The sequence below is a fragment of the Myotis nattereri genome (genome assembly GCF_964212035.1).
Source record: "Myotis nattereri genome assembly, chromosome: 12".
NCBI classification, from domain to species: domain Eukaryota; kingdom Metazoa; phylum Chordata; class Mammalia; order Chiroptera; family Vespertilionidae; genus Myotis; species Myotis nattereri.
Window position 1 is genome coordinate 5,414,884 of NC_138087.1, and position 26,002 is coordinate 5,440,885.

The following is a 26,002-nucleotide window of genomic DNA, read 5'->3' on the forward strand; positions in this document are numbered from 1 at the left end:
TAGTTTTTTTTAATTTGGTGAGTTCTTTAGGGTTCTCTCTATATAGCATCTTGTAATCTGCAAATTGTAACAGTTTTACTTCTTCCTTTTCCAATTTGGATGCCTTTTATTTCTTTTTTCTTTTCTTCTTCTTTTTTAAAATATATTTTTATTGATTTCAGAGAGGAAGGAGAGGGAGAGAGATATAGGAACATCAATGATGAGAGAGAATCATTGATCGGCTGCCTCCTGCATGCCCCCTAATGGGGACTGAGCCCGCAACCCAGGCATGTGCCCTTGACTGGAATCGAGCCCAGAACCCTTCAATCCAAAGGCCGATGCTCTATTCACTGAGCCAAACCAGCTAGGGTTCTTTTTTCTTTTCTGATTTCTGTGGCTAGGACTTCCAATATTATGTTGAAGAAAAGTGGTGAAAGTGGACCATCTTGTCTTCTGTCTTGTTCCTGATCTTAAAATAAAGCACTTTTAATTTTTCCCCATTGTATATGATATTGGCTATGAGTTTGTCATATATGACCTTTATTATGTTGAGAATGTTCCCTCTATTCCCACTTTGCTGAAAGTTTTTATCATAATGGATGCTGGATTTTGTCAAATGCTTTTACTGTATCTATTAATATGAGCATATGATTTTTAGTGATGTTGTTTGTGTGGTTTATCACCTTAATTGACTTGCAGATATTTAACCAACCTTGCATTCCAGGAATAAATTACACTTGATTATAGTGCATGTTCTTTTTCATGTATTGCTGAATTCAGTTTGCTAATATGAAATTTTTTTATTTTTCCTCACCCAAGGATATATTTTGTTGATTTTAAAGAGAGAGGAAAGGATGTGAGAGAGACATTGATCAGTTGCCTCCTCCTATACACGCCCCAACCAGGGACTGAGCCCACAACCTAGGTATGTGCTCTGACAGAGAATCGAGCCTGCAACCTTTTTGGTGTATGAAATAATGGTCCAACCAACTGAGCCGGCCAGAGCCACCTTGCTAATACTTTTTAAAGATTGTTGCATTTATTTTCATTAAGGATATTGCCCTATAATGTTCTTTTTGTTTTTGTAATGTGTTTGGTTTTGGTATTAGAGTAATGCTGATCTTGTAAAATGAGCTTTGGAGCCCTTCCTTCTCTTCGGTTTTGGAATAATTTCGAAGAATAGGTGTTAATTCTTCTTTGAATGTTTGGTAAAATTTACCTGTGAAGCTCTTTGATCCAGGACTTTTGTTTGTTGGGAGGTGTTTGACTACTGATTCGATTTTGTTAGTAGTCATTCAGATTTTTTGTTTCTTCATGATTCAGTCTTGGAAGATTGTATATTTCTAGTAATTTATCCACTTCTTCCAGATTGCCCAATTATTTTGCATATAAATTGTTCATAGTAATTTCTTATAATCATTAGTTACTTCTGCTTTTTTCATTTCAATTTTCTGGTTTCTCAAGGAAGGATAATAATAATAGTGGCCCCATAGGATTCCTGCAAAAATTATAAGATGTGTTAAATTACATAATACACAGTGAGTTCTCAGTTAATGGCGGTTTGTTTGTTTTTTAATCCTCACCTAAGGATATTTTTCCATTGCTTTGCAGAGGGAGTGGAAGGGAGGGAGGGAGGAGGATGAGAGAGAGAAAGAGAGAGACAGGGAGAGGGTAAGAGAGAAACACATCAATTGGTTGCCTCCTGCACGCACCCTGACCTTGGCCGGGGTTCGAGCCTGCAACTGAGGTATGTGCCCTTGACCAGAATCAAACCTAAGATCCTTCAGTCCATGGGCAGAAGCTTTAACCACAAAGCAAAACCGGCCACGCCCAGAACCCGAAAATTTTTATTATGTGACATGCTTTTGATAAGGAAAATAAAAAATATTTAAATCTTCATGTGCAGTCCATAGCTTAGTCATTATTAATATTTTCAAATAGTCTTACATACGTTGTTTTAACAATAAGATTTTGCTGTGATTTTACTTATTCATGTGTCTTGTGTTATACAAGAGAAAACATCTGGATATTGAATATTTTCCACTTATCTGCCCTTTACTACCCTCACTTAATGAAAACATAAAACATCAAGGCTTAATTTTTATGAAATACAGTCAGCCTGTGTACTCTTTTGTTGATCAATGCGTTTTGGAAAGATAACATGAAATCAGGGCACCTGGACACCTATTGTGTGGTTCACTTCCCTCCTGCTGGTGTTGGCAAAGGCTGTGCTTCCCGGGGCGTGCTTTCCAGAGGGGCTTCTTCAATAGTATGCGCTTTCCACTCTCCCTCTCTGTTATTTTTAAAAGATGAAGAGTTAACATGTTTGTCCAGCTCCTTGATTTTGAAAGAATGAAAGATGATTTTGAAGTTTTGGAAAAGACTCTCTGAGTGTGACCTGGGCAGTACCTTTTTGAGAAAGGCCAGAAGAAAAGACCTTTACAGTGTGTGTTGCTGAGTCAGCTTCAGTCCTGTGTCAGCAGCCTCCACTGCTCACAGCCATGTGCCACACCCGCAAAGTCTGGTCGTCCTGACTCACTTGTGGCAGAAGTGACGGGAAGTCACTTCTCAGGGGGGCTGTGAGCAGACTGGCTCCGTCCTGTGCACTCTGTGTTGAATTGCTCACCTAGGGAGGAGCACCTGCCCTCTGAGGAGGCAGCCCTGTGTTGTGCTCGTGTGGGGAGGACCGAGAGGGTCTGTCCGCCACAGGAGAGTGAGCTGGAGGACTGCAGCTCATTAGGGACCTGGAGCCGGAAGGCCCAGCCACACCACTCCTGGGTTCCTGACCCAAACCTGAAAGAATAAATGTGTTCTTTTAAGCCACTGAGCTTTGGGGTGGCTTACAGTGCACATTAAGTAACTGAAACAGTGCTTCTTGTTTAATCATTAGAGATGGGGAAACAGTTTCTTCCTAAAGCCCAGACTGCGTGGTTCCTGTGCTACCATAGTTACCACCTATTTGGTTAGGTAATAGTATTGCATAATTCTTTTCAGGGTTTAAGAGATTTTTTTAAAAAGTTTAAAACGGTAGATAGAACTCATAAAGGGTTAGAATTCCTTCATATCTATAGATACGATGCTGTTAAATTTGCTAACTCATTTCAGCATTTGTATGCTTCATCCAGTGACGTGATGTGAAACATGAGAAATATCACTGTATTAAACAGAACTAATCAAGAATTTTCTTTAAAGCTCTCAGGAATATACACATATGTAGACCTACTCATATTCATTTGATACCATGATTACATACATCTATAATAATAAAAGCATAATATGCTAATTAGACCGGATGTTCCTCTGGATGAAGCCGAGGCTGTGAGGGAAGCCCGGGTCCCGGGTGCTAGAGGGAAGCCAGTGCCGGTAGTTGCGGGAAGGAAGGCCTACTCTTGCATGAATTTTGTGCATTGGGCCTCTAGTATATTTGTAAGTAATATAAAAAGGCAGCGATAGTAATTTGTGAATGTATACCACTAGATAGAAATCAGAATACAGAAGAGTCCCTTGAATCACTTCCATTCATTTTATTTTCTCTGGGAAGTTACTGTATTTAACTTCAAGCTAGCCTGGGGTGGGATTATGTTGAAGGCTATGCGAAAGATCCCCGTTTTGATCCAGTTTGCAGATACCCACTTCCCTTGCATTTGGTGCATCTGTATTGTAAGAACGGATGAATCATTGGTTTCCAGAAGTCTCCCTTGTCCTCATTTTGGCACAACAGGTTACCTAGACCATGGCACATAGTCTGTTGCTGGGTGTGCAGACATCGCTGACTAAGGCGCTGTGAGGGTTGAAGTGAACTATACAGAGCTTAACAGGGTTTCTTTGGTTTTGCAACAGAAACAAACATCATGATCAAAAAGGAGCTCCTGGGAGGCTTCGGAGCAGGAGAGCAGGCTTGACGTTCACACCATGGCTTCTGGCCACGTGCTGTTCGCATTTAACTTGATTAACATTTACCCACTAGCCACGTTTCAAGTCGTCACATGTGGCTAGTGGCTCCCTCCCATGTCGGGCAGCCTGGACACAAGCCATGTCCACCCTCACAGGAAGTGTGATCTGGCTGCACAGCTTCACACAGGTTTGCCGAAGTCTTTGCTTGAACTGCTGAAGCCAGCCATTTCCTTCGTCCTCCCATTGCTCTTCAAGACACGGCTGCAAGAGAGGCCTGACTCTGGCCAAGGCCATTTCCCTGGGCTGTGCTGGGCGGGGGGGGGGGGGGGGGGGGGGTGCGCGCTCTGGCAGGAGCGGCCAGCGTAGATGGCAGGGGAACAAGGAGTGCTGGTGGGCCGTTTTAATTAGATTTTACCTTTCATCTGGATATAACAATATATTTTTCAGAAGTTAAAAAAAGATAGAGCAATGCCTCAGCAAATATTTGTTGTGAAAAGCGCATGTTCATATGTTTAAATAAATATAATTTTGTACTTAATGAATAATACTTTGGTATATCTCTTTCTCTATCAGTGAAGGGGATAGAAGTCAAGAACACTTCCTGTAATAAATACTAATGAAAGCTGCATCACAGAAGTTCTAGTCCAGCCATGGGCAAACTACGGCCCGCGGGCCGGATTCGGCCCGTTTGAAATGAATAAAACTAAAAAAAAAAAAAAAGACCGTACCCTTTTATGTAATGATGTTTACTTTGAATTTATATTAGTTCACACAAACACTCCATCCATGCTTTTGTTCCGGCCTCCGGTCCAGTTTAAGAACCCACTGTGGCCCTCGAGTCAAAAAGTTTGCCCACCCCTGTTCTAGTCTCTTGCCTCTCAGCTCATTTTGATTTGGAACAAAGTGTTTATGCCCAGTCTTTTTAACCTTGCCCTAATTCTTAAACGTTGCTAAGCTTTTGCTGATGCTCCTTTCGCATAAGCCACATAGAGGTCAGGCTGATGTATCCAGGAGGTTCTGCTGGGCTTAACCAGTTAGGTTTTCCTCCTCACTTCATTCCTGTCCTGTTTCTCTCCCTCTCCTTCTCCTTCCCTCCCCCTTCTTCCCTCTCTCCCCCTCCCTCCCTCGCCCTGTGTGTATGTTTCCTCATTGCTTTACAACATCCTACAAAGCCTCAGGGAATAGAAAGTATTACAACACTTTAAACATTGGTCACAGATTGAAGGATAAATATTTTTATGCTTTTTGCATGATTGTGACACATCTATTAGGAGACCAGTAAGTGTGCCATGTTTGTTCATGTAGCACAGTCCTCTCTGACCCTGGAGTTTCACTGTGAAAGGAAGTCAGTTTTGTGAGCATCTGGCCCAGATTGAGGGAGCCAGCGCTTGCCCCATGCCCTCTGGTAGGTGCCACAGCGACCAGGCGCAGGGGCGCTGGGACCCATAGCCCGCGGTTCTGCAGCGTTCCCTCCATGGCTCTAGGAAAAATGACTGACCTTAGTGGGCCTCTCTGTTCATGAGGGGGATTTACCAGTAATTCAAAGGTGACATTGACTTGTAGAAATCGGAGATCACTTCTGATCCTGTCAACAGATGCCCCTAATGCAGTATCTACATAACTTACAGCTTCAAGTGTTTGCTGTAAGGGTCCCCCTTTGTTACATGGCTTCCTTTTTCATGAAGTCATAAGAAAAGGGAAACATTAAGGCTAAAAGAGAACCCTCCTTAAAATAAAAACAAAACATATTGCCATCTTCTCCCTTGTAAATACTACGAAAACCTAATTTATAATCCAAAGCCATAAATTATGTTCTGTGATTTACATTTTACATTGTAATTGTCAATGTAAGGCTTGTTTTTTAAATTATTTAAATCCAGACAAATATAACAAAAGGAAAGTAGCATCTGAGTGTGGGATGGCTGCCCCGTCCCATGCCCAGGGCCTGTGTGAGGCGAGGCGCGAGGCGGCAGGAGCAGGAGGAGCAGGGAGACTGGAGGCCGGGCCTCCACTGCTTGCCTTCCCGGCCCAAACCAGGTGCTGCGTTGAAGCCGCTGATGAGCAGAGGTGGCTGCTTTACATTTGTTGTAAGTGGTGTCAGCCCAGGACACCGTTACCGGGGGCGCGGGATGTGAACGGGAACATGACATTTCAAACCCAAAAAGTACGTAAGCATAAAACATTTGTTACGCGATTAAAATAGTGCTAGCCATTTCGTTTCCCCTTAGTAGTCGAGCCCCAGTTTTATTTCCTCTGCTGCGCCAGAATGCTCGGCAAGAAGCTGGCCTTGCCCCTCCAGGAGCTGCATGGGAGCCAGGTCCGAGCAGGAGGTGGAAGCGAAATTGTTGGCTGGGACTTGATCTGCACCCTCTACCCTTCCCCTTCTTCCTTCCTGCTGCCGGGTGCAGACATGCTGGCAAGGCTGCGGCAGGCCCTTAGGCTGTGATGACCTGGAGAACAGAAACCAGGCCGAGGGCAGCGAGGACATGAGAGGACGGCCATTGGGATCTCATGCAGCCCCGGCCTTGAGAAAACTGGTCCCAGAATTTTGTGGTCGACGCGTAAAGTTTCAAGGAAGTGGTTGAATCTAAGCAGTAAAACTGTAGATCTTGTTGGAGCCGCTGAGTATACCGGTGGGCAGTGGCCGGTGAGGATTTGGTGGCGTCACCTTGCGTGGCTCACTGCCAGCTACCTCCACGCCCTCTGTGATGCTCGCTCGATGCTCCTCATCTGTTGGGAAGCAGGTGCGGAACATGCCTGCGAGCTCACAGCCATGGAGTGAGCGTGCTCCTGCGGGGAGCTGGGTCAGGGGTCAGATGCCGCTCTACTGAGGAGCAGGGCTCGACACGGCTGCTGGGGCTGGGAGGGGATTCATTTTCTATTCAAGGGTTTTAAACACAGAAAACCTGTCCTGGGAACTGCTAAACCCTTCTTACAGGCCAGTTGCGCTATCCCCAGGCCTGACGTTCAGCTCTCTGTGATTGTATCGGCAGAAGTCTTTTCCTCCTTCCCGTCTGAGCCCAGTGCTCTCCCTTCCCCGCTCCCCCCAATGCCCTGGGCTTCCACATCACCCACAGCATCTCCGTTCTGAATCTAGATTTCCTACCCCTCACGGCAGCATCCGCACCTTTCAGCTCTCCTGACCTCCTTGAACCATCATGTCCATGGACACGCTCACTAGCCACGCCCTCCTCTCCCTGCCCAGCTTGGACCTTAGGATCCTTTGTGATGACGACTTCCTTAAAAATGACTGACTGCCTCACACCCACCTCCTGGGGGAACTGTGAGGGTTAAATGAGCAAGTTAATACGCAGGAAATGTCTGCTCAGTAAATGTCAACTCTTGCCATTACTTGGCTTCTCCCTCTTCCTTTCTTGTCCAGCGAGGTTGCAGCATATCTGCCTATTCCGTGCTGACTCAGCTCAGGACCACAAATCTCAAATGTGCAATTCATCCTGCCCAGGAGTCCTGCCATACTTCTCCAATGTGTTTGCCTTCCACTCTTCGAAACGTGTGTCCAGATCTCCTTCCTCAATCCACCTGTACTCCCAGACGTTGTTGGTACAAATGACAGGAACCCCATTCCAGTAGCTTAGGCATAAGGAAATGCCTCAGAATACCACAGACTGCGGCAGTGCCAGGACTGAAAGTTCAGCAGCTCAGTGATGTCTTTCTGCACCATCTTCAGTTTGCAGATTCACCTTCTGCTGGCGTCCCTCCCAGGCATGAGGTGGCTGCCATGCTCCCGGTGTCCCGTGTAGACGTGACCGCGTCGAGGAAGAAGCCTGCCTATTCCTGGGCGTCTTCCTTTCAGTGAGGAGGCCTTTCCTGGGAGACCCTGGGGGATGTGGGGGTCGGCGTCCGGAAGTGGTTGGCTGCAGCTGAGCACCACCTCCCCTGCTCTCTGCCACCGCGGTCCACGTCGGGGCACTGCGCAGGCTCTCTCTGGCTCCTCCTCTGCTCCTTCCCTGTGAGCAGTCTCCCTGGGTGATCTATCCAGGCCCCTGGCTAGATAGATGGTAGTGATCTGTATGGTATGATCATTGATAAACAGCCTGCATATCCAGCCACATGCCTGACCGCCCAGCTATGTGCCCTGAAGGTGTACTTAACGTGACCAGAGCACACCTCCCTCCTCTCACTGCCAGTAAATACACCCCCCCCTGTTCGTGCACTTACGCCAGAAATCCGGCCTTCGCATTCATTTCCCTCTCTCACACCCATTTCACCAGCAACACTTGCCCAATCTCGGCGCCTTCCCCTTCCTTCACTGCCCCGTTCAGTCCCGGCTGCCATCACGCGGCACTTGGGCGGAACCGCAGCCCCTGAGCACCCTGCTTTGATCTTGCCCCTATCGTCTCTTCCAAGCTTCCAAAGCATCTTCTAAACACAAACCGTGCCGCTTCCCACTCAGAACCCTCCAGTGGCGAGTGTAGATAAAGATGAAGACTACCTGCGTCTGCGTGATCTGCACGCTGACTGTCCAGCCCCCCTCTGCCACTCTCCTCGCATCCTCCTCCGGCAGCTTCCGGGCCTCCTTACTGGTCCTCGAACATGCTGAGCGTGGCTTCCCCTCAGGCCTTCACGCGGCTGATCTCATCGCGGGCTTCATACTTACCCAGCGGGTCCTCCCCAACACCCAGTCTCAATTCGCCGTCTAGAGATGAGCTCAGAGCTCTCCCTGCCTGCCTTCTCTCTCTAACACCGCTCTTTCCTCAGTGCCTGTTCGTTGCCTCTTTCTTTTCTCTCCGCCTTTAAGATAATAAGCTTCATAAGACAGGATGGTCTCTAGGTTCCCCACTGCTGGTTCAGCACCTGGGACAGTGTCTGGCAAATGTTAGGTCACTCAGCCAATACCTTGAACAAATGGATTTTATTTGCAAAGAGTAAAACATGAACTCCCATTGAGCTTTATCTATTTTTGAAAGAGAAAAACAAAACTAGTTATGTTATTGCATCATTCATGATGCTGAAGAGCGTGTAACAGAAATGGCCTCTGGCCACCCTAAATGGACAGGAACTTCCTTGTGAGGTTTCCAGCCTCGGCGCCTGGCTAAGAGCAGCGCTCAGAGCACAGGATGGAGGCAGTGGACAGACAGCCCACACCGTGGCGGGGTCACAGTACAGGCACCCGCAGGTCTTCACATCGCTCCGCCGCACTGCCTGTGAGCTCAGGAAGTCTCCGTGTTACAAGCCCACCCATTCAGGACCCCCGTCCTGAGGCGTGACAGCAGCGGACCGGACCTGACTCGGATGCCTGCGCGGCTGGGCCAGGACAGAGAGGAAGGTCAGCCCTCAGCCCCCGTGGGTGGGACCTTCCACTGTGCCAGCGGCATGCGGGTGGGGACGTTCCTCCAGAAGGAAGACCAGGGTTTTCCTGTGGCAGTGGCGGCAGTGGAGGCTGAGAGCCCGTGCAGGCCCTGAGAGCTGTGGGGACTGGTTTTGCAGTTTCTCTCTGAGTCTGTTGGTGTCCTGCCGCAAGCAGTATGAACATCTGCTTCATCCTTCGTCTCCTTGGCTCACAGTGACCAGAGCGTGTGCCAGAGAATGACCTCACGACACTGCAGAAGGCGCTCATGGGTGCTCAGTGGCTTCCTGTCACCCTCAGAGTAGACCCGGGTCAGCCAGGCCCAGGTGCCCCAGGATCTGTCCCCTCCGCTCCCCCCCCCCCCCCCCCCGGCTGCTCCTGCTGCCACACACGCCTTCCTGTCTCCTCTGCCTCAGCCGGTCACCTCAGAGCCCCTGGCGGAGCCGTGGGCGCCGTGCTCCTGACCCCACGCCTGCTATTCATGGGTTTCTGCAGGCACCATGTGCTGACCGCAAGCTTCCCACAGGAGCGTGAGCTTCGGGACCAGGGCCTTGGTTTAACCCACAGCTCTGTCCACGTGCTCAACAGGAAGTTGCGGTAAGCACTGGAATGAAAGAACAGATGTGTTGTCGCTTGGAAATTGGTTCCAGAAGAGGAATCCACAGTGGCAGGGCTGCTCCAGGCGGCCAGCGCTCTTGGTTATGTCACTGCCACTGCTTTACCCGTCGCCTGCCATCACGTTTCCAGCGGTGGCTCAGCGGGGCCCCTTGTCTCTGTGTGAATGTTGGAGCCGTGGAAGTGCAGAGCCTAGGCCTGCCTCAGACCCCGAGTCCGGCTTGTTTAGAGCCCGGCCCGAGCCTTGGCGACAGCGGCTTCCCAGGAAAAGGCAGGGCCCCTCACCACGGGGCTGCCGTTCCCTCGGGACCTAGTGATGCAGCTCTGGATCTCAGCCCCTCCCTGTTCCTCTGCTGTACCGCGTGCAGGGTCACCCACTCCAGGAGGCCTGCTCAGTAGGTGATAAAGGAACTGGGAAACAGTTAGGTTTTTTGGGGCAAAACGTGCTGTAAGGCCCTAACTGGTTTGGCTCAGTGGATAGAGCATCAGCCTGCGGACTGAAGGTCCCGGTTCGGTTCCGGTCAAGGGCATGTACCTTGGTTGCGGGCACATCCCCAGTAGGGGGTGTGCAGGAGGCAGCTGATCGATGTTTCTCTTTCATCGATGTTTCTAACTTTCTATCCCTCTCCCTTCCTCTCTGTGAAAAATCAATAAAATATATTAATAAAAACAAACAAAAAAAACCCCAAAAACGTGCTGTAAGGTCACTGCTCCCAGGTGCTGGTGAGGTGCGTGGCGCTCAGTGGCAGCTGCGGTTCTGGCCCGTGTGTTGGGCGCAGGGCGCCCGCATGCGAGCTGCTCATGGACGCCTTGGTGTCTGAGGACGCGGCCAGCCCAGGGAAGCCGAGGCTTCCTGGGAACGTGGGCGGGAAGTGGCTCTGATGTTTGCGCTCAGTGGCTGGCTTTGTGTCTGGACTGTGGTTGTGTTTCTAGTCTGGTGTCATATGACCCTCACAATGCAGAATGTTTGGAAATAATAAGCACAGCTGACTCCACAGAGACACATACTGTGTGGGCATATCTGATACATGTATGTATCAGTTTATACTGTGTACTTCACACCTTTTTAACCAAATAAGTTCAGACCATGCGTTCATTTCATAATTTGCTCTTTACTTATCACATAGTAGGTGAGAGCCAGATCCGGGCAGGTGTGAGCCCTATTCCTGCGATCGGACCCAGTGACCGCGGGCAGCTCCGTGCTGGAGACTGTGGGACGGGTCCTGCTTGCGGGAGAGGTGTGGTCAGCGGGGGACCATTTTGTTTACCTCCATTGTTTAAATTTGTGGGTCCCCAGAGTGTATATAGAGATGGCATGTGAGTGATCCTGAACTTGATGCCCTTGAGAACGATACCCAACTCTGCTAATATTAGAATTTAATATTCAGAATTAATAAAAGGTGCAGTAGAATGAATTCCCTCCAGTGCGCCTGTTTGCATTTGAACTTAAAATCCGCCCCTTCCCTTTCACACCAGGTCTGGGCACTTCTTGTCCGGGTTGCGAGACGGGGTGCCGCACTGAGCCTGCCTCCCTAGCAAGGTGTTGTGTGTGTGATTTACAAACACAAGTGCTTCTGAGCCGGGGCAGCATGTCTTTAGAGAGTTTCTGTGTAGGGAGCTGCTCCTGAGATGCACATGGAAATCAGTCCCATCAGCCAGGCGTGGGTTCTATCCCCGCCGCACGCTTCATCTCTGCGGTTTGGGCTCACACCGTCAGGATTAACTGAGAAAGGCAAACTGAACAGGCCACGTTGTTTTTGATTTTTGTTCTTCTTTTTTTTTTTTTTCTTTTTTGAGACATAGAGGAGTATTTATTTCATGGAAATTAGCAAATGCAAGAAATCACTCCCCCTTTTTCATATCAAAGTACATTATTTATTTATTTATTTATTTTTTTGTCATTCTAATGTTTCATATTCTTTATTATCCCACCATCAAGGACTTTTATAAAAAGTGTTCTTTTTTATTGTTTTATTGCTTAAAGTATTACAAAAAGAGTATTATATATATGTCTCTTTTTTTTTCTCCCCTTGACCCTCCCCTAGCTTCCCATGCCCCCCAGCGTCTTGTGTCCATTGGTTATGCTTATATGCATGCATACAAGTCCTTCAGTTGATCTCTTACTCCCCCCCAACCCTCCCCAGCCTTTCTGCTGTAGTTTGACATTCTGTTCGATGTTGCTCTGCCTCTGTATCTATTTTTGCTCATCAGTTTATAATGGTCTTAATTATCCCTGAATGAGTGAGATCATGTGGTATTTTTCTTTCATTGACTGGGCTTATTTCACTTAGCATAATGCTCTCCAATTCCATCCATGCTGTCGCAAATGGTAAGAATTCCTTCTTTTTTACAGCAGCATAGTATTCCATAGTGTAGATGTACCACAGTTTTCTAATCCATTCATCTGCTGATGGGCACTTAGGCTGTTTCCAGATTTTAGCTATGGTGAATTGTGCTGCTATGAACATAGGGGTGCATATATCCTTTCTGACTGGTGTTTCTGATTTCTTGGGATATATTCTTAGAAGTGGGACCACTGGGTTAAATGGGAGTTCCATTTTTAACTTTTTGAGGAAACTCCATACTGTCTTCCATAGTGGCTACACCAGTCTTCATTCCCACCAGCAGTGCATCCTCTCCAGCACTTGTCGTTTGTTGATTTGTTGATAATAGCCAGTCTGACAGGTGTGAGATAGTACTTCATTGTTGTTTTCATTTGCATTTCTCAGATGATTAGTGACTTTGAGCATTTTTTCATATGTCTCTTGGCTTTCTTGAATGTCCTCTTTTGAAAAGTGTCTATTTAGGTCCTTTGCCCATTTTTTGATTGGATTGTTTATCTTCCTTTTGTTAAGTTGTATGAGTTCCCTATAAATGTTGGAGATTAAACCCTTATTGGTGATAACATTGTCAAATATGTTCTCCCATGCAGTAGGTTTCCTTATTGTTTTGTTGATGGTTTCTTTTGCTGTGCAGAAGCTTTTTATTTTGATGTAGTCCCATTTGTTTATTTTCTCTTTAGTTTCCAATGCCCTAGGAGCTGTATCAGTGAAGAAATTGCTTCGGCATATGTCTGAGATTTTGTTGCCTTTGGATTCCTCTAGTATTTGTTTGGTTTCCCATCTTACATTTAAGTCCTTTATCCATTTTGAGTTTATTTTTGTGTATGATGTAAGTTGGTGGTCTAGTTTCATTTTTTTGCATGTATCTGTCCAATTTTCCCAACACTATTTATTGAAGAGACTGTCTTGATTCCATTGTATGTTCTTGCCTCCTTTGTCAAATATTAATTGAGCATATTGGTTTGGGTCGATTTCTGGACTCTCTATTCTATTCCATTGATCTATATGTCTGTTCTTGTGCCAGTACCAGGCAGTTTTGAGAACAGTGGCTTTGTAATACAGCTTGATATCTGGTATTGAGATCCCACCTACTTTGTTCTTCTTTCTCAGGATTTCTGTAGCTATTCGGGGTCTTTTTTATTCCAGATGAATTTTTGGAGAGTTCATTCTAGATCTGTGAAATATGCCATTGGTATTTTAATGGGAAGTGCGTTGAATTTATAGATTGGTTTGGGTAGTATGGACATTTTAATGATGTTGATTCTACCAATCCAAGAACATGGTATGTTCTTCCTTTGTTTATGTCTTCCTCTATCTCTTTTTTCAACGTCCTGTAGTTTTCTGAGAAGAGGTCTTTTACCTCTTTAGTTAAGTTTATTCCTAGGGATCTTAATTTTTTGGGCGCGATGGTAAATGGGATTGCTTTTTTAGTCTCTCTTTCTGTAAGTTCACTATTGGTTATAGAAATGCCTTAGATTTCTTGGCATTAATTTTGTATCCTGCTACATTGCCAAATTCATTTATTAAGTCTAATAGTTTTTTGATGGAGTCTTTAGGGTTTTTTATGTATAATATCATGGCATCTGCAAATAAGGACAGTTTTACTTCTTTTCCAATTTGGATGCCTTTTATTTCTTCTTGTTGTCTAATTGCAATGACTAATACTTCCAGTACTATGTCGAACAGGAGTGGTGAGAGTGGGCATCCCTGTCCTGTTCCTGTTCTTAGGGGAAATGGTTTTAGTTTTTGTCCATTGAGTATGATGTTGGTTGTGGGTTTGTCATATATGGCTTTTATTATGTTGAGGTATGATCCTTCTATTCCCACCTTGCTGAGAGTTTTTATCAGAAATGGGTGTTGGGTTTTGTCAAATGCTTTTTCTGCATCAATTGATATGACCATGTGGTTTTTTTCTTTCAATTTGTTTATGTGATGTATCACGTTTATTGATTTGCGGATATTGTACCATCCTTGCATCCCTGGGATAAATCCTACATGGTCATGGTGTATGATCTTTCTGATGTACTGCTGGATCCGATTTGCTAAGATTTTGTTGAGGATTTTGGCATCTATGTTCATGAGGGATATTGGCCTGTAATTCTCTTTCATTGTGTTGTCTTTACCTGGTTTTGGTATTAGGGTGATGCTGGCTTCATAGAATGAGCTTGGAAGTGTTCCTTCCTCTTGAATTTTTTGTAGTAGTCTGAGGAGGATAGGTTTTATTTCTTCCTTTAATGTTTGGTAAAACTCCCCTGTGAAGCCGTCTGGCCCTGGGCTTTTGTTTGCTGGAAGCTTTTTGATGACTGCTTCAATTTCTTCCCTAGTTATTGGTCTATTGAGATTTTTAGATTCTTCCTGATTGAATTTTGGAGTGTTGTATTTTTCTAGGAATATGTCCATTTCCTCCAGGTTGTCTAGTTTGTTGGAGTAGAGTTGTCCATAGTATTTTTTAACAATCATTTATATTTCTGTGGGGTCTGTTGTTATTTTGCCTCTATCACTTCTGATTTTGTTTATTTGGGTCCTCTCTCTTTGCTTCTTGGTGAGCCTTGCTAGAGGTTCATCAATCTTGTTTAGCCTTTCAAAGAACCAGCTCTTGGTTTCGTTGAGTTTATGTATTGTTTTTTTGGTCTCTATGTCATTTATTTCTGCTCTGATCTTTATTATCTCCTTCCTTCTGCTCACTCTGGGGTTTTCTTGTTGCTCTCTTTCTAATTCTTTGAGATGTAGAGTTAGATGATTTACTGCCATTTTTTCTTGTTTTTTGACGTAGGCCTGTAGGGCTATAAACTTCCCTCTCAGGAACGCTTTCATTGTGTCCCATAGGTTTTGGATTGTTGTGTTTTCATTGTCATTAGTTTCCAGGATGTTTTTAATTTCTTCTTTGATCTCATTGGTAACCCAATCAATATTTAATAACATGCTATTCAGCTTCCAAGTGTTTGAGTATTTTGGGTTGTTTTTATTGTAGTTTATTTCTAATGTTATGCCATTGTGATCAGAGAAGATGCTTGGTATGATTTCAGTCTTCTTGAATTTGGGGAGACTTTGCTTGTGACCCAATATGTGGTCTATTTTTGAAAATGTCCCATGTGCACTTGAGAAGAATGTATATTCCGTGGCTTTAGGGTGAAATGTTCTGAAGATGTTAATTAAGTCCATCTGATCTAGTGAGTCATTTAGGATTGCTGTTTCTTTGCTGATTTTTTGTCTAGAGGATTTATCCAGTGATGTCAGTGGTGTATTAAAGTCCCCTACTATGATTGTATTGTTGTTGATCTCTCCCTTGATATCTTCCAGGAGTTTTTTTTATGTATTTGGGTGCTCCCTGCATTGGGTGCATATATGTTTATCAGGGTTATATCTTCTTGTTGTATCAATCCCTTTAGTATTATGAAGTGGCCTTCCTCATCTCTTGTTATGGCCTTCACTTTGATGTCTATTTTGTCTGATGTAAGTATTGCTACCCCAGCTTTTTTTTCATTTCCATTTGCCTGAAAGATATTTTTCCATCCCTTCACTTTCAGTCTGTGTGAGTCCCTTATTCTGAGGTGGGTCTCTTGTAGACAGAAAATATATGGGTCATGTTGTTTTATCCATTCAGCCACTTAATGTCTTTTGATTGGAGCATTTAGTCCATTTACGTTTAAAGTTATTATTGAAAGGTACTTGTTTGTAGCCATTCCTATTTTTTGTGGCTGTTTTCTTTCTGAGCTTTTTATTTCTTCTTTTGACACCAGTCCCTTTAGCATTTCTTGCATTGCTGGCTTGATGGTGATAAACTCCCTTAACCTTTTTTTGTCTGTGAAGCTTCTTATTTCCCCTTCAATTTTGAATGATAGACTTGCTGGATAGAGTATTCTTAGATTCAGTCCTTTGCTTTGCATCACTTTGTAAATTTCCATCCATTCTTTTCTGGCCTGATGTGTTTCTGTTGAGAAATCATTTGATAATCTAATGGGAGATCCCTTGTATGTAACTTTCTGTCTCTCTTTTGCAGCCTTTAAGATTCTCTCTTTGTCCTGAACATTTGCCATGGTAGCTATGATATGTCTTGGTGTGGGTCTTTTCGGGTTCATCTTGTTTGGGACTCTCTGTGCTTGTGTGACTTTTTTCTTTCCCACCTCAGGGAAGTTTTCTGATATTATTTCTTCCAATAGGTTTTCTAACCCTTGTTCCTCTTTCTGTTGTTCTGGCACCCCTATTATTCGTATGTTGTTTTGTTTCATGTTGTCCCATAGCTCCCTTAGGCTCTCCTCCTGTCTTTTAATTTTTTTCTCCAATTGCAGTTCAGTTTGGGTGTGTTTTGTTTCCTTGTCTTCTAATTCGCTAATTCGGTCCTCCGCTTCTCCTAGTCTACAGTTGAAACTTTCAATGGTGTTTTTTATTGCAGCTATATTACTCTTCATTTCTTCTTGGTTCTTACATAAGTTATTGATTTTTTCATCCATTTCTTTTTTATTCTTACATAAGTTGTTGATTTTTTCATATGTTTCTTCTTGATTCTTGCATAAGTTGTTGATTTTTTCCTCCATCTGATTTTTGCACTCTAGGACCCTTAATCTGAATTCTTTTTTTGACATGTTGCATGCCTCTGTTTCACTTAGCTGCTTTTCTGGCGAGTCCTCCTCTTTTTTCCTTTGGGGGTTTCTTTGTCTACCCATGTTTGATCTTACCGACAGATCTAGATGTTGAGTCGTTCAGGGGCTGCTCCTTGGGTGGCTGTGGCTCCTCGGGCTGCGGTTGTGGTAGCAGTTGCTCCTCAGCAGCAGCTCCTCTGTGGGTGTTGTTCCAGCCGTGGTGGCTTCTCTGGCTGGTGGGGGGAGGCTTCTCACACAGCTGCTGTTTCTCAGACAGAGGGTGTGTTGATCACGAGGCTGCTGTTCCTTGGATGGGGGCGGGCGACACACGCAGCTGCTACTCCTTGACTGGGGCGGACTGCTCACGTGGCTGCTGTTCCTTGAATGGAGGCTGGCTGCATGCTGCTGTTGTTCCTCTGATGTGGGGTGCTGCTTGTGGGGTTACTGCTCCTTTGACTTGGACAGGTTGATTACAAGTCTGCTGCTCCTCGGATTGGGGTGGGCTGCTTGCACGGCTGCTGCTCTTTGGACGGGAGTGAGCTGCACGCGTTGCTGCTCCTCCTCTGCAGGTGTCTGGTTATGTGGCTTGCTCTCTAGCACTTTAGCCAGACAGAATAAAATTCACCTTAACAAGACATGACTCAAGGGGAACAAAGCATGAATGTACTCATGACACCGATAACCCCAGTATAAGTGACCACCTGAGAAAAGAGAATTAGGGGAGAGAAAAGAGAGTACAAATGATATCAGAGAGAGAGAGAGAGAGAGAGGGGGGGGGAAGAACAAAAAAGATAGGAGAGAAAAGAAAAAGAATATATATATATATATATATATATATACATATACATATATATATATATATATATATATATATATATATATGGAGAAAACACCACAGAGCCAAACAAATACAAACACCAAACACCCAGTAAAGAGGGTGGGGGCAGAATCTGTAGAGACTGCGCTGATATACAGGAAATAAGGTTAAGAATTGGATAAATATGGGGAGGACCTCACTTCAGTATAGTGGAAGTAGAAAAGAGATGAGTGGATAAGAAGAGATAGAAAGGGAACAAAATAATATATTTATAAAAAAAATTGATTTAAAAAATGGTATAAAAATAAAAAATAAGTAAAAATAAAATAAAATTGAGTGATGAAAAAATAATGTGAAAAGAAGTAGAAAATAAAGCAACAAACAAAAAAGAACAAAGAAAAGAGCAACGAACAAAAAAAGGGAAACAAAGAAAAAAGCAAAAAAAAAGAGCTAATAAAATAATAATAAAATAAAAATGAAAAATTGAAATGTCATTCCTTTGGCTGGCTTAAGATCCCCGTTTTCTGGAGTGTCTGTGATTTTTTTTTTTTTTTCTTTTGCTGGGGTTGAAGGCCCCTCTATAGGCTAGACCCTGTTAACTCCCAGGGACTAATCAGATTTGTTTAATCCTTCATACCATTCAGGGTGGAATCTGGGTGTGGCTGTATTCCTTGCCTGGGGGCTGGAGGGAGGTGTTATATCCTCAGGAGAAAATGGCTGCCCAGGTCCTGGGCTCAGGTGTGACTCAGCACTCAATTTGCTGCCACCTCTCCTGGACCCCCTTCTCTCCCCAGCCTCTTCCCAGATTCCACTCGTCCGCACCTTCTCCCGCTCCTCAGCATGGGTGAGTGTCTGTATCCGAAATGTCCTATGAACAGGGTTCAGTGAAAACAAACAAACAAATGCCGGCCGCAGAAACGAGGAAGACTGAGTCTCTGTGAGCTCCTCTCTTACCGCACTGCATGGTCTGGTCAGTGCTTCAGGCTGCCCCCTTTAGGCTCAGTCCTCCATAATTATGGAACCCAGATCTCAAATCCCCCGGCGCCACAGTCCTGCGGATCTCCTTTCCCGAGTCAGCGGCTGTGCCTGTCCCAAAGGACGTGGCTGGATGCCGTGCGGTCTCCCCCTGATCCTCTGGGCTCAGAGGTCTGGCAAACTGTCCTGCCCAGAACCCTGGTTTTTACCTTTCCAGGGGAACTCTGCCCTTCCCGGCTGCAAACTGTCTCACCAGCTGAGTTTGCTTCGCCAATTCGGGGTGGATGTTATCTGTTTCAGCTGCTCATTCTGTTTGCTCCGGGACAAGCCTTGGGACGCATCTGCCTATTCTGCCGCCATCTTGTCTCTCCCCAGGCCACGTCGTTTTTATGACATTTGAAATCACAAGTTGTGTCTTACTGGAGGCGACGGGCGGCTGGCTTCACTCCACCAACCAGTCTCTGCGACCAGTCTCTGATCTCTGCAAACTGCCTGGGTGAGGAAGGGGGGCTGGCAGTTTTCCTGAGAAACCACGTTAGGAAGGAGTGGGCTCGGTCCTGTGTCCGCGCAACTGCTTCAGGCGGCCCCTCTCTAAAAACGGCTGGGAAGACGGCGTTTCCACCTGGGAAAGGGTGAAGCTGGACCCGTTCCTTACACCATGTACAAAAATTACCTAGAAATGGACCAAGGACCTTAATGTAAGAATGGAAGCTACAACACTCTTAGAAGAAAGCAGTGGGAAAGCTAAGTGGCGTTGACCTGGCCATGATTTCCTGGACTTGACACCAAAAGCACAGGCAACAAGAGAAAACATAGACAGGTTAGATTTCATCAAAATAAAACTGCGTCAGACACTGTCAGCAGAGTGAAAAGGCAACCCATGGAAATACTTGCTGATCGTTTAGCTCAGGGGTGGGAAACCCTTTCTCTGCCAACGGCCATTTGGATATTTAGAACATAATTTGCAGGGCAGACAAAACTATCAACTTAAAAATTGGCCTGCTGTATTTGGTCAGTTAATTAGCTCACCCCTAATGCCTTGGCAGGGCCAGACCAAATGATTTTGCAAGCTTATCCGACGAGCCAGACATTCCCCACCCTTTATTTAGCTGAAAAGGAATTAATATTCAGAATATAGAAAGAATTCCTACAACTTAAAAATGTGAGTAAGAATGAGATTAAACAATTAAAAAACAGGCCAAGGACTTAAGTAGACTTTTCTCCAAAAAAGAAGATACAAATATCTGATAACACATGACAATATCAGGAGTTTTGGGGAAATGCAAATCAGAACCACACTGAGGTACCACTTCACCCCACAGGGTGGCTGCTATTAAAACAAAACCACAGAGAGTAACGGGTGTGACTATGGCGAAACTGGAGCATCGTGCCCTCTTGACGGGAATGTAGATGGTGCAGCTGCTAAGGAAAACAGTGTGGCTGTTCTTCAGAAAAGGAAACATGGAACTCCTCTAGGATCCAGCAGTTCTGCTCTGGCTGTCGAAGCAAAAGAACTGAAAGCAGGTTTCAAACAATCGTACACACATATCCATAGCGGCTTTGCACCTAGTAGCCAAAAGGTGGAAGCAGCCCCCTGTCTCAGCGAGTGAATCCACAGGACGCTGCACATCCATACGATGGACTGTCACTCAGCCTTGCAAAAGAAGGGCGTTCTGATGCAGGCCACAAGCTGGGTGGACCGGAGGACCGGCTGAGAGGAGTAGCCCTTCCAAGTGCCGTACGATTCCACTACGTGAAGAGCCTGGGTAGATGGCTCTTGATGGCAGCCACCAGGGCCATGTCTTGGGTGCAGTGTCCGTTGGTGACCCAGGTGAGAATTTCCCCCAGATCCCATGATGCTTTGTTTTCAGCAGAAAGCACTTGCCTCTCACCCTGACACATGCCCCCCAGCATTTAGTTCTTTAAGAAAAGCACACAAAAAAAGAAAAAAGAAAGGAAAGCACGGAAATGTGTGCCGTTCAGCTCAAGGGAGTGCGTCTGTTTCCTGCTGTTGGTTTTATGGCTGTTGTTTTGTTAATTACAAAATCCTCATTCCTGGAGGATGTGCTAGTAGAAGCAAAATGATATGATAAATGAGCTTAAGCTTTATGGACTTGCAAAATATTGAGTTTCAGCTGAATAAAAAGTGCCATATGAACAATGACCATTGAGGGTGACCAATCTACATTAAACTCTGCACAGAACACCAAGAGGAATAATTCCCTAATGCTGTGCTTGTCATGGTGACTGTATCGGTAAGTTCCTCAGTTTCCTGCATTCCAGCAGCTGCAGGAGTAGCCATCGCTCTCCGGTTGCATCGTTTATATCCCTCTTCTCATCAGCGTGCTTGGAAGCACCATAATACCTTCTCCATGCAGCTCGCCCCTAAGTTCTCAGATCTGCCTTCACTGCTCTGAGCAACAGCATTGCTTACAGTTAGTTTTACATTTGTCAGTGCTTCACGTTTTTTCAGACATTTTCTGCCATATTGAGTAAAATACTTATGGACTCACCATTTCTGACTGCTTGGGCAGTGTAAACGTAGTGTATAACGACTGCATTTTCCAGAAGCCATATTCTTTGTGTTTATGTTAAAAAGAAATCCCTGTTGCCCTAGCTGGTTTGGCTCAATGGATAGAGTGTCAGCCTGTGGACTGAAGGGTCCAGGTTTCGATTCTGGTCAAGGGCACATGCCCTGGTTGCAGGCTCAATCGCAAGTGCGGGGTGTGCGGGAGGCAGCCGATCAATCAATAAAAATTAAAAATAAAGCAATCCCTGTTGAAAATATCAGCCTTCATCACCCATATTTTCTTTTTTTTAAAAAAATATTTTTATTGATTTCAGAGAGGAAGGGAGAGAGAGATAGAAACATCAATGATGAGAGAGCATCACTGATTGGCTGCCTCCTGTGCGCCTCACACTGGGGATCGAGCCAAAACCAGGACATGTGCCCTGACCGGGAATTGAACCGTGACCTCCTGGTTCATAGGTCAGTGCTCAACTGCTGAGCCACTCCGGCTGGGCCTAATAACCCATATTTCTAAGTATTTGGTCAGGGTTCTTAATATTGTTGCTTAAACCGCGTCCTTCCCATGAAGCAGCTTTGGCTGGGAAACAGGTGGGGATGGCCTGAGTTACCGAAGGGAACGTGCTTTCTTGAAACTTGTGATCTTATTTTCCATTCCCACTGTTGATGGAGGTGAGAAGAGATGTCTCCTTCCTTTGGAAGGTCCAGAGGTGGGAGCAGCTGTGAGTGCGGGCGGCCGCCAGGTGCCTGGCATCCTGTGGCTCACTGTCAGGCAGAAGTTGGTTTTTGTACGGAATCACCTTCCTGTTTTAATTGTCATTGGTAACTAACACAGAAAAAGGGTGTAAACTTGTGGCCAACCCAGACACTGAGCTTGTGTGCCTTTTTTCCTCTGAAACTTAGCAATCATCCAGCCCTTGTCTCCGGGCACGAGGGCCTGGACAGCTACTCTAAGGACAAGGTTTAGACGAATCTTAGCAGTGTCCCTGTTTCATATTGAAGCTACCAATAGTGCCTGCTCTTTAAAATTTTTTTTTAATTTTAAAGTATATTTTTATTGTTGATAGTGTTACAGATGTCTCCCATTCATCCCCTTTAACCCCCCTCCACCCAGCCCCCAACCTCCCCCGCCCAGGTCATCACCACCCTATTGCCTGTGTCCATGGGCTCTGCATATAAGAATATAAGTTCTTTGGTTTATCTCTTCTCGTCCTCCCAACTCCACGTCGAGGTATGTCAGTCTGTCCCATGCCTCCATGCTTCGGGTTTATTTTGTTGGTCAGTTCATTTTGTTCATTAGATTCCACAAATAAGTGAAATCATGTGATATTTTTCTTTCTCTGACTGGCTTATTTCCCTTAGCATAATGCTCTCCAGGTCCATCCATGCTGTTGCAAATGGTAGGAGTTCCTTCCTTTTTACAGCAGCGTAGTATTCCATTGTGTAGATGTACCACAGTTCTTAATCCACTCATCTGCTGATGGGAACAGGGGCTGTTTCCTGATCTTAGCTATTGTAAATTGTGCTGCTATGGGTGCATATATCCTTTCTGATTGGTGTTTCTGGTTTCTTGGGATATATTCCTAGAAGTGGGATCACTGGGTCAAATGGGAGTTCCATTTTTAGTTTTTTTGAGGAAACTCCATACTGTTTTCCACAGTGGCTGCACCAGTCTGCATTCCCACCAGCGGTGCACCAGGGTTCCCTCTTCTCCATGTCCTTGCCAGCACTTGTTGTTTGTTGATGGTAGCTATTCTGGCAGTTGTGAGGCGGTAGCTCATTGTGGTTTTAATTTGCATCTCTCTGATGATCAGTGACTTTGAGCATCTTTTCATTTGTCTCTTGAGAATAGTGCCTGCTCTTGTCGTGCTTTCTCTCAAATGAGCTCCCAACCTCAGTGTCAGGCAATTAGTGCTCACACTGAAAAATAACTTGGCACCAAGCCCATTTTTATGAGTAACTGTCTGCTTTTATGTTTATTAAATTAGAATTAGTTCACATGTCATTTACTATAAATGATTCTTTAAAAGCACATGAGCTGAATTTCTCAGAATCGATGAGTTTTACCTAAGCCGATGGGCCTGTCCTCAATCCCCCGTGCATGGCCGAGGTGCAGTGAGCTGGCCCCATGTGCACCTGCTTCGTGCTGGTGAGGACAGGGTTCCATTCGGGAGCTCAACGGTGCGCTGCAAAGAGCAGTCTGTGCCAGGTCTCTTAGTAAAGACAGAAGATTCTCAAGTGCTTCTTGATGTTAACTTTATAAACCAACTAGAGGCTCGGTGCCCGAATTTGTGCATGGGTGGGGTCCCCTGATCACCCCACAGCTGGTCAGGGGGAGGGACTACGGAAGGTTGGCTGTAGGAGTGCACTTACCATCAGGGGGCAGCTCCTGCGTTGAGCGTCTGCCCTGGTGGTCAGTGCACATCATAGCAACTGGTCGACCAGTTGTTCCCATCGTTCCAGTTGTTTGGTCCTAACAGTCACTTAGGCTTTTATATATATAGATTAAAAGATTGAATTAGTTTTCCAGTTACTAATTTTGACATACAAACTTATGGCCCTGGTTTATTTTTATAAATGAAGAAATGAAATTTTGAAATGTTAGACCTAATGGGTAGCAGATCATTGCCTGCATTTTCTCTCTCCTCCATTCCACAGGGGGGACGCAGCGCCTGCCACGTGCCATTGGGATGTCCCTGGCCAAGGAGCTCATCTTCTCTGCACGGGTGCTCGATGGCCAAGAAGCCAAAGCAGTGGGCTTGGTCAGCCACGTCCTAGAGCAGAACCAGGAGGGCGATGCTGCCTATAGAAAGGCCTTAGACCTGGCGAGAGAGTTCTTACCTCAGGTACCTCCCATCCCCCTTCCTTTTTCCTCTTTTTAGGTAACTTTATAGCTAACTAACAGACAACGATCATTTCACACAGCCTTAACGTCCTTAGCTTGCTTTCCAAGTAGAGAAGTCCATGGCAGCCGCAGAGTTAGAGCTAGTTGCTGTGCTAGGTTAGCATTGGCAGCTCAGAGCTAGAACTAGTTGCTGTGCTGGGTTAGCATTGGCAGTGCAGAGCTAGAGCTAGTTGCTGTGCTAGGTTAGCATCGGCAGCTCAGAGCTAGAACTAGTTGCTGTGCTGGGTTAGCATCGGCAGCGGAGAGCTAGAGCTAGCTGCTGTGCTGGATTAGCATCGGCAGCGCAGAGCTAGAACTAGTTGCTGTGCTGGGTTAGCATCAGCAGCCACAGAGCTAGAACTAGTTGCTGCGCTGGGTTAGCATCGGCAGCCACAGAGCTAGAACTAGTTGCTGTGCTAGGTTAGCATCGGCAGCGCAGAGCTAGAACTAGTTGCTGTGCTGGGTTAGCATCGGCAGCCACAGAGCTAGAACTAGTTGCTGTGCTGGGTTAGCATCGGCAGCCACAGAGCTAGAACTAGTTGCTGTGCTGCGTTAGCATCGGCAGCCACAGAGCTAGCGCTAGTTGCTGTGCTGGGTTAGCATTGGCAGCACAGAGCTAGAACTAGTTGGTGCGCTGGGTTAGCATTGGCAGCGCAGAGCTAGAGCTAGTTGCTGCGCTGGGTTAGCATTGGCAGCGCAGAGCTAACCTGCAGACGGAGGAGGCCGAGGACACGCTGCTCACTGTGAGGTGTGTCACAGGCATGTTCATCTCATGCCAGGACTTCCCAGCCGAGAGGGTCTTGTTATATAAACAGTTAGCGACTCCTCTTTATCCCCAGGGGAGCACCAGGTGTGACACCCCTACCCATTTCTGGAGTCAAAAATTCCTTGTGAACTCCCTCACCTAATGCAAACAGACGCAGTCTATTTGGGGTTACGGATTCCTTGGGACTCGCGTGCTCTCCCTTTCAAGAACCCCTCGCATTTGCTGGGAGCTTTACTTCCAGTGTCAGAATGTGTTCCTGGAGTCCTTTGCTGTCAGAAAAAGGCCAGGCCTGCTGTGACACACCTGTCCCAGATCTGTCAGAGGTGACACACCTGTCCCAGGGCTGTCAGAGGTGACACACCTGTCCCAGGGCTATGAGGTGACACACCTGTCCCAGGGCTATGAGGTGACACACCTGTCCCAGGGCTATCAGAGGTGACACACCTGTCCCAGGGCTGTCAGAGGTGACACACCTGTCCCAGGGCTGTCAGAGGTGACACACATGTCCCCAGGGCTATCAGAGGTGACACACCTGTCCCAGGGCTATGAGGTAACACATCTGTCCTAGGGCTGTCAGAGGTGACACAGCTGTCCCAGGGCTGTCAGAGTTGACACACCTGTCCCAGGGCTGTCAGAGTTGACACACCTGTCCCAGGGCTATGAGGTGACACACCTGTCCCTAGGGCTGTCAGAGGTGACACACCTGTCCCAGGGCTGTCAGAGGTGACACACCTGTCCCATGGCTGTCAGAGGTGACACACCTGTCCCAGGGCTGTCAGAGGTGGCACACCTGTCCCAGGGCTGTCAGAGGTGACACAGGTGTCCCAGGGCTATGAGGTGACACACCCATCCCAGGGCTGTCAGAGGTGACACACCCATCCCAGGGCTGTCAGAGGTGACACACCTGTCCCAGGGCTGTCAGAGGTAACACACCCGTCCCAGGGCTGTCAGAGGTGACACAGCTGTCCCAGGGCTGTCAGAGGTAACACACCCGTCCCAGGGCTGTCAGAGGTGACACACCTGTCCCAGGGCTATGAGGTGACACACCTGTCCCAGGGCTGTCAGAGGTGACACAGCTGTCCCAGGGCTGTCAGAGGTGACACACCTGTCCCAGGGGCTGTCAGAGGTGACACAGCTGTCCCAGGGCTGTCAGAGGTGACACACCTGTCCCAGGGCTGTCAGAGGTGACACACCCATCCCAGGGCTGTCAGAGGTGACACACCCATCCCAGGGCTGTCAGAGGTGACACACCTGTCCCAGGGCTGTCAGAGGTAACACACCCGTCCCAGGGCTGTCAGAGGTGACACAGCTGTCC

The 26,002-nt window shown here is 46.3% G+C and overlaps 1 protein-coding gene across 3 annotated transcripts in view; it reads left to right on the forward strand.

The window, feature by feature from the left end:
- The window catches only part of AUH (AU RNA binding methylglutaconyl-CoA hydratase), a 183,828-nt gene that overhangs the window by 146,827 nt on the left and 10,999 nt on the right, over positions 1-26,002 (forward strand). For all 3 annotated transcript variants that reach the window (XM_081104069.1, XM_081104070.1, XM_081104071.1), the window contains one exon: positions 23,696-23,883. In XM_081104069.1, coding sequence (XP_080960195.1) covers positions 23,696-23,883 — 188 coding nt within the window. The remainder of the gene's footprint in view (positions 1-23,695; positions 23,884-26,002) is intronic.